General features: G+C 39.8%; 1 protein-coding gene across 1 annotated transcript; it reads left to right on the plus strand.

Annotated features, from left to right (window-relative positions):
- Positions 1–677: 677 nt before the first annotated feature.
- GCNT1 (glucosaminyl (N-acetyl) transferase 1) lies at positions 678–2,102 on the plus strand (the record flags this gene model as incomplete). Its single annotated transcript, XM_084236603.1, has 1 exon — positions 678–2,102. The coding sequence occupies exon 1, from the start codon at positions 816–818 to the stop codon at positions 2,100–2,102; it is 1,287 nt and encodes a 428-aa protein (XP_084092729.1). The 5' UTR covers positions 678–815.
- Positions 2,103–9,438: the final 7,336 nt, after the last annotated feature.

A 9,438-nucleotide genomic window follows, 5' to 3' on the forward strand; every position in this document is an offset into this window, starting at 1 on the left:
TGTTGTTTTTCTACAAAGTTTATAATAACCTGTTATGACCGAGGCAGGAAATGTAAGTTTGCATCTCTTTTTGGATTATGCAGTACCTTCTCTTACTGTGGTGCCTGCTATAGAACCAAACTAAGTCAGGTCAACCCAAAACAGCCCCAGAAGTGGCCAGATTTCATTTGCACCTCTCTGGTCCATTTAGTCTTCCTTCAAAGATTCTTAGAAGACACAGCCATTTCTGAATCTCCCTGGATATCCCCAGTCCTAACCTGACAAATATGTATGATCCTGATCCTCTTCCATTGTTCAGGGCTGCTATGCCAGCTCTGGTGGATGTTGTTGGATGTGTCAGGAGGAACTCAGATTAGTAAGGAGATAAAGGCAAGGAGTTCTAATTAGAAGTGGCACAGGATCAAGAAATCAGCAACTGTGGAGAATTCAGAAATTATAGCTTAGGTCTTAAGTTGTGTTTTACACCTGTAGGATATCCCAGCACATTCTTGTACTTAGCTTTTTTTTTTTTTAAGCCAGTCTGGCATTAATACTAAAGAGACTGGGTTTCCTAGAACAAAACCTCTTTTCCTCTGAGGGCCCCCCACTTTTTGTTTTAAACACATGATCTCATAACCAAGAGGAAGATGTTGTGAAAGGCTATATTTATATTTGTTTCTGTTTTTCTTTTAGTGCTGTTCTCCATTTCAAGATGCCTATGCACGTCAGATAAATACAAACTGACAACTCTCAAAGACAGGACAGAGGAAAAACCATTGGTGCTTGAAACCTTGAATCTGTCCTTAATAAAGAAAAGTCCCTGATTGTTGTCTGAAATGCTGTGGAAGTTGCTGCGAAGGAGACTCTTTTCTTATTCCAGGAAATACTGCTTCTTGCTCCTTGTTTTTTTCCTCATCGCCTTCTCTGTTTTAATAATTCACCAAAAGCCCGAATTTGTCAGTGTTGGACATTTGGAGCTGGGTGGAGAGAATCCTGTTAGTAACATTAATTGCACTAAAGTTTTACAGGGTGATGTGGATGAAATTCAAAAGGTAAAGCTTGAGATTCTAACAGTGAAATTTAGAAATCGCCCTCGGTGGACAAACTATGACTATATAAACATGACCAAGAATTGTCCTTCATTCATCAAGAATCGCAAATATATTATAGAACCTCTTAGTAAAGAAGAGGCAGAGTTTCCAATAGCATATTCTATAGTAGTTCATCACAAAATTGAAATGCTTGACAGGCTCCTAAGAGCCATCTATATGCCTCAGAATTTCTATTGCATCCACGTGGACAAAAAATCAGAGGACTCCTTTTTGGCTGCGGTGAGGAGCATTGCATCCTGTTTCAATAATGTCTTTGTGGCCAGTCAGTTGGAGAACGTGGTGTATGCGTCGTGGAGTCGTGTTCAGGCTGACCTCAACTGCATGCAAGACCTCTACAGCATGAGTGCAGACTGGAAGTACTTGATCAATCTTTGTGGCATGGATTTTCCTATTAAAACCAACCTGGAAATTGTCAGGAAGCTCAAGTCATTAATGGGTGAAAACAACCTAGAAACGGAGAAAATGCCACCTCATAAAAAAGAAAGGTGGAAAAAGCGCCATACAGTCGTTAATGGGAAAGTGACAAACACGGGAGCTGACAAAATGCCCCCTCCTCTGGAAACACCTCTGTTTTCAGGCAGTGCCTATTTTGTAGTCAGTAGGAAGTATGTGGGTTACGTACTCAAGAATGAAAAAATCCAAAAATTCATAGAGTGGGCAAAGGACACATACAGCCCGGATGAATACCTCTGGGCCACTATTCAGAGGATCCCTGAAGCCCCTGGGTCACTGTCCTTAAGCCACAAGTATGATATGTCTGACATGCAGGCAATCGCTAGGTTTGTCAAGTGGCAGTACTTTGAAGGTGACACATCCAAGGGTGCCCCCTATCCACCCTGCAATGGGGCCCACCTGCGTTCTGTGTGCATTTTTGGAGCAGGGGACTTGAACTGGATGCTGCATGTACACCACTTGTTTGCCAATAAGTTTGACACGGACATCGACCTCTTTGCCATCCAGTGTTTGGATGAGCATCTGAGGCATAAAGCCCTGGAGACACTGAAACACTGACCATTGTAGGCAGTCTTAAAAATTTGAAGGATATATGTGATTCTATGTGATTCTATGTGATTCTTCTACATTGTTAAGGAAAAATCTGTAGGGGTTGCTGTTTGGGCCAAGAACTCTAAATCATCGTGTTAGAAAACCTACATGTCTTCTGCAGTGCACAGTTGCTAGAAAGGTTATGGTGTTGAATGATGACCTACAATTACCTTGAGGCCAGGACCAGCACTGTGGGGCGAGGTGGCCCAGGCAGCCAGGGAAGAGGTAAATGCAAGAATCAGCCTGTTAAAAGAGCTCAGGGACTTAAAAATACTCTTCAGATTTGACCTGTGCCAAAATTACTTTGAGAACTATTTTCAAAGTAACTTTCAGGATTCGAATAACTTTATAGCAACAAGTAATTATGAAGATGTAATTTATCTTGTAGGTTGTATGTGTTGAAATAGGAATTTGACTATACTGTAAAAATCACCCTTTTAAATTATTTACTTCTGGCTATAACACTGTGCTGTGTAGCTTGAAGTGTGTATGTCATCTCAGGGAACTTAAAAAATATGATATGATTGAAGATATTTGACTGAATTTTGCTTCTCACAATGTATATTTAAAAAAAATGACAGTATCTAGTTGATTCTGTGAATCACCTTAGGTTTATTAGAAAGGTTGTCACTTTAGATTGTTAAAAATGTTAAGATACCTTTGTTTATTATTATAGTTTCAAGGTAGCACTCAGTTTTTCCAAATATTTGTCTATTTCCCCTGTCACCCAGAACCTTCCATCAAGCTGTTTAAGAATTTGTTTTTGCTGAAAAGCTTCTGTACAGCAAGAGACATTAACCAAAACAGAGAGATATCCCACTGACTGGGAAAAAAATCTTTGCACTCCATTCAAATGATAGGGGACTGATCACAAAGATTTACAAAGAACTCACATGGCTCAACAAAAACAAAATAAACAACCCAGTCAAGAAATGGGTAGAAGAACTTAAAAGACATTTCTCCAAAAAGGAAATGCAAATGGCCAATAGGCAGATGAAAAAATGTTCAACATTCCTTATCATCAGGAAAATGCAAATTAAAACCATTGAGATACCACCTTACACCAGTGAGAATGGCACTTATCAGAAAAACAAGCAACAACAAATGTTGGCGAGGATGCAGTGAAAAAGGAACTCTTCTACATTGCTGGTGGGAGTGCAAACTGGTCCAACCACTAAGGAAAGCTATCTGGAGGTTCCTCAGTCTACTAAAAATGGAGCTACGATATGACCTGGCAATTCCACTCCTAGGGATCTACCCAAAGGACACAAAAACATTGATTCAAAAGAACACCTGTACCCCTATGTTTGTTGCAGCACTGTTTACAATAGGTAAAACCTGGAAACAACCCAAAAGCCCAACAACATTTTACTGGATCAAGAAGATGTGGCATATATACACAATGGAATATTACTCAGCAATCAAAAAAGATAAACTCATGCCATTTGCAGCAACGTGGATGGAGCTAGAAGGAATTATGCTCAGTGAAATGAGTCAGAAGGAAAAAGAAAAATATTGGATGGGTTCACTTATAACAGGAATATAGGAGAACCAAATAAGACATCAGTGTAAAAAAAATAACAGTACAAAACACAACAAAGCAAAAACAGTTATAAATCAGAGACATACTGCAGGGGAGGAGGAGGGAGAAGGATCAGAGGGACAGGGAGAGGAGCACAGAGGACTGTGGTGATGATGCATGGGTGCCTTGGGGAAGGAAATTCTAGGGGACTCAATCTGAGGGGTTGGGGAGAAGCAAATATTGTTTAAAAATAAATTTAAAAAAATAAATGGAGCTGTCATGTAAAAAAATAAAATTTGTTTTTGTACTGTTCCATTGTGCTCTTAGTTCTCTTGTGTGATCGATCAACAGTAATTAGTATGGAAAACCAAGAAATGGTAGCGTGGGTATGGGAGGAATAATCATATTAAGATAATTTGTGAGGTCTGTGATGAGTGTTACAGCCAGCAATCTGCACTATCCCCAGAAATCAAGACCACAGCTCTTAGGATCTTCCCATGTCTAGCCTCCTACAGTCTTGCATCCTTGTCCCCTGTGCCTCCACTTGAGGAGCACTGGCCTCTGTCCTTACTTCATTGGTTGTTCCAGCTCATTGATTGTTCCTCAGCCCACTGTTGGTAGGCTCTTTCCCATCACCTCCTATGGGGAGAGAGGGGTGTGCTGCCCTTCCCTGGGGGGCCCTGGAGGACCAGGGGAGCCTTTACAAGAGGAACATTGGGTTTGTTTGAGACAAGATCATCTCCATATTGGCACTGCTCTCAGCCTATGGTGTTTACTCTACATTTTCACTAAAAGACACCTGATTTGAGGTTGCTATCCTGCTGGCTGTCCCATACCTCAAAGTAATAAATTGTTTTTTTTTTTTTAAATGCTTACTTTTTGCTGATCTGATGGACGCTCTTCAGCCAAAGATCTAATAAGAAATAGGAAGCTTTATCTTTTAGCTGAGGTTTTAAACCAGAATCAAAACCATGTACTTTATTTTTAAATGCAACCAGCAGCCTAAATGATACATGGGAAATTCATATTTTCAGTTTTTCAGGCATTCAACTGAGAAAACTTTTTATTCCTCAAAATTAGAAAACATTTTCATTTTATCAAGCTTTGTTATTCTGCCCCTCCTGAATGAAGATGTCACATCTTCATAATTTGATCATCAAGTGGATTGCTGTTGCTTGTATGATTAAACATGGCATCCAATGTTGGACCAAGAACAACATACTTGGTTTGAAAACTCAGGAGAGGATATCAGTGAAGGCAGCCTATACATAGTGCTTTTGTCCCTATTGGCTTCAAATGTCATTGTTCTTTTAATGTAAAAAGTTTCTCCCATGTTTGCTCTCTTCAAAGAAAGAATTTTTTTTTTTTTTAATAGAGGCATGCTTTATTTATTTGTTTGCTGGTTTGTTTGTTTGTTTTGTTTATACATGCACTGGGTACAGTCAGAAGCGCAGGAGGGTGAGAGAATTCACCAGAGCCAGAGCGGGGAGCAGAGCAGGCAGAAGGACCGAAGTACACTGCTGAGGGGAGCAGCGGGCGGCAGGAGAGGTCTGCGCGCCATGTGGGACCCTCCTCCGGTGGCCGGGGAGCAGCCGGGGATCGAACCGGCACCGCAGAGGCCGCGGGCAGCTTCGCAACCCAGCACTCAACCGCTGCGCCACCGGGGAGGCCCTTCAAAGAAAGAATTTTACCTTTGAGTTAAGGCATTATTTCTTTACTCTAAAACATTTTCAGTGATCCACATTTTGTATCTATGTCTTGTATTTTTTTACTTTGTTCACAATGTCTTGTTTTACAGACTTTATTCACATCTTATTTTGAAAATTTACAAATTTCCAGGAAAGTTAAAAACAATAGTACAATGAACACAATGTCCTATGGAAGCTGGATGAACATAGTGCATAGTACTATGTACTGTGTACAGGTGTACTGTGTACTCCAGATTTCTCACCTGGAGTCAGTGGTTGTCAATATCATGCCCATTTGCTTTCAATTATATGGATTTTTTTAATTTAGCAAAATTGAAAATTATTCAAAGTTTTCATCTTAGCAATCTTATTATATTGTGAGTGCATCTGATTTACATTCATACCGGCAGGTCTTGAGGGATTTTTTTCCTCCTCCACCACAGATATAAAAACTGGGCTTTGGAGTAGTCCATTTCCTTAAGGCTCACACTAAAACTGGACCGATTAGCTTTCTTTTTTTTAAAGATCCGTAAGGTTTTTTTTTTTTTAACGATTTATTTATGCATACAAGAGATGGGGTGCAGGTCAGAGATGTGGGGGATGAGAGGATATACCAGAGACAGGGTAGGGAACAGAACATGCAGAATGACCAAAGTACACTGCTGAGGGGAGCAGCAGGCGAGGAGAGGTCTGCTGCGCCATGTGGGTTGCTCCCTGGCCGGCCAGGAATTGAACTGGTGCTGCAGGGACTGAATTGCTCCACAGTGTGGTGCTTAACCCCTTGCGCCACCAGGAAGGCCCCACATTATCTTTTATAGCTGTGATACTTCATCACTCTAGAACAGTACCTGCCAAAATGTATCCTATTGCTAATACCTGTTTTCAGAGTTTATATAGAATTTGTTCACTGGGTCTCTTATTTTACACTAAGTGTGGGGCAGGGGTGGAGGAAACAGTGTTTTAATTAAATCCGTAGAGTCCACTGAATTGGACATTCCCAGGCGGTTTAGAAAAGTAAAAATCATTTCTCATGTCAAATATAAAATAAATGCAAGACTTTCCTGGCAAGTGTGGTTATGGAAGCTGGATGAACATGGATATGACTGAATGCATTTGGAACTAATATTAAAATCGGCCATTCAAAAACCAGTGTCTTGTCTCCACAAATTATTCCTTTGTGTTTGTTTGCTACCAGCACTCAAATAATTAAATTTAAATTAATTGATGACTTTGTAGCCAAGTGTTGTTTGTAAGTAGTAACTTAAAGCATAAGAGTAATTCTCTGGAAGTATCTGAGGGGAAGAAGGTAGACAAAAGCAGAAAATGTAACAGATTATACAAATAAATTGAGGGAACTTCAGAAGGAATATAATGTAATAAACACTATCACACTCTAGGGTATTACTAGCTTCAGCTTGTGTCTACTGAGGAAGAACAGTTTTCCAGTCAGTTCCTGGCTGAGTGCCAAAAATATTAACAGTTTCTGTTACTTGCTATGGTTTGCATGTAGCGGATATGACTGAGGGAAAAGGGAGACCTCTTCACCCCTAAAGTTGAGAGCCTGCCACAAATGTCCTCTTACCTGACCTATTAAATGCTTCTGGGTGCTCTTTAGCCCCATTTTATATGAGACAGACTAGAAAATGGCAAAACTGATTAAGCGTACATTTTTATCTCTAAAATGTAAGTTTTGCATACATAGGTCCTTTACAAGACTGCTTGTCAAAGATTTCATTTTTCGTATGTGTTAGTTTTGAGGACCTGTCATAAGAAGAACAACTTAACAGTTTTGATGGCTCAGGGCCCATACTATAAATGAGTCTTAATTATTGAGAGGAAAAGACTTTTAATTATACATTGTGTGCCTAGCTCATAAATATTTTAAACATCCCTTCTTTCAGATAAATGCATTAGTTAAAGGTAAACCAATCATAGTCTCCAAGAATTGATAAAATTGTCCTTAATTTCATCAAAATAAAGCTAGGAATCTTGAAAAAGTAAAGAATTGTAGTATTAGGTATGAAGCCACATTTTAAAGCTAAAAGTATTGAAAGTGTATATTACATTTTTACTCTAAACTGATAATAGTCCAAAGGCATGTTAGTATAAGAAAAATATTGCAAAGAAAGCATGAGAACATAGTGAGGAGGGGTAAATTTAATGAAGTGTATATACCTATTTGTAAAACGTCAGATTATGACTTCATAATATACACCAAACATCAGGTGGATTAGGAAAGAAAATAAACTAGGACATATGAATGACTGTCTCTTCATTTTATGGAATTTTTCCCAGAAAAAACAGTGGAAGGTGCATTAGGGAAGAGATTGTGAGCTTAACAGAAGTATCTATCTTCTGAGTGTAGGAAAGCAAAAGCAAATCAGAATTGGAAAATTTGTCAAAAATTTGAAAGAGGGAGGTTGAAAACCATAGTATTGAAAATATGCTTATCTTTAAGAAAAAAGCTACATTGAGATACAATTCATATGTTATAAAATTCCCCCATTAAAAGTCTGCAATTTGGGCCTCCCCTGGTGGCGCAGCAGTTGGGCACTGGGTTGCAAAGCTGCCCACAGCCTCTGCAGCGCCCGTTCCATCCCTGGCCGCCAGGCGAGGGTCCCACATGGCGCGCAGACCTCTCCTGCCGCCCGCTGCTCCCCTCAGCAGTGTACTTCGGTCCTTCTGCCTGCTCTGCTCCCCGCTCTGGCTCTGGTGAATTCTCTCACCCTCCTGTGCTTCTGACTGTACCCAGTGCTTGTATAAATAAATAAATCTAAAAAAAAAAAATCTGCAATTCATTGTTTTTTAATATAACTATCACCATCAGCTCTAGAGCATTTTCATCACCCCCCCCCCATACCCTATACCTTTTAGTGGTCACTCCCCATTGCCTTTAACTCCCTTATATTAGTACATTTTTTGAAAGCATTTAGATGCCAAGAGTAAAATGAAAAGGGATGTAACAATTCACAGAAGGTGAAATAAGGAAAATACAAATGACTAATATGAAAACAGAAATTCAGTAAAAATCCAAATAGAAACTTTCATACACCAAATGTAATATTCACTCAATATTTATGAGATCATGTTGAGAAACACATGGCTGCTACTGTAGGGAGGAGCCATAAAACTTGAAGATTTTGACCCTATGAAGAGCCAAATTCTTTGATAGGTAATTCACTTGAAAAATATCCTAAGGGGATAATAGTCTGTACTCACACTTAAACCCAATGGTTATTATATCCCTATTTATGGCAAAATTAAAAGTAGGGCCTCCCTGGTGCCCAGGGGTTAAAGTCTCAGCCCTAACAAGCTATCAGCAGCCACTAGAGCACAAGTTCTATCCCAGGCCAGGGAGCTAACCCACAGGGTGCAGCAGAGCTCTCCTGTCTCACCTACTGTTACCCTCAGTGTATTTCAGTAGATCCACCTGTTCTGCTCCCCACACTGGTGAATCCTCTCACCCCCTGCACCTCTGGCCTACACCCCAGTTCTTGCATGCATTAAAAAAATGTAAAAATAAATCTCTAGTGATAGAGGAATAATTGTGCAATCTTTTTCTTACACTCAGGGTGGAAAATTATGGAATATTTTATAGTAGTCTCAATGCCATGGAATACTACAAGGTAAAAGAAGTAAACAAACTAGAAGACAACATATAATGGGATCTCAATTATGGTAAAAAAAAGAAAAAATGGTACTGAATACAAAGGGCCATTCAGAATTCCCCTGAAATATCCCATCTGGATATTTTGAGAGCAGTTCCTCCCAGCTCTATAAAATTCTTGCTTGCCAAATACTTATTTGGAACCTTTTCCACATATGGTTTGCCTTAGGTAATTTTATAAGATGCCCCAGCCTTAGTTTGGAGGAGGAAGGAACCCTACTTTCTCACCATTCTTTCTCCCATAAAAATGTTTTTAGAGCCAAGCTTTGTTGCTTAGCAAGGTGTCCCAGGATCTACTTTAGGTAACCCTGTAAAACACTCCAGTTGTATAGCCTGGGTGGAGAGAATTGCTTGCATCACCAACCCAAAGAATAATAAGACCGGTCTTATAGGGCACAGCCAACCTGAGCAAGACCCCAAAGTGCT

Source organism: Talpa europaea (assembly GCF_964194135.1).
Source record: "Talpa europaea genome assembly, chromosome: 7".
In the NCBI taxonomy this organism is placed as follows: domain Eukaryota; kingdom Metazoa; phylum Chordata; class Mammalia; order Eulipotyphla; family Talpidae; genus Talpa; species Talpa europaea.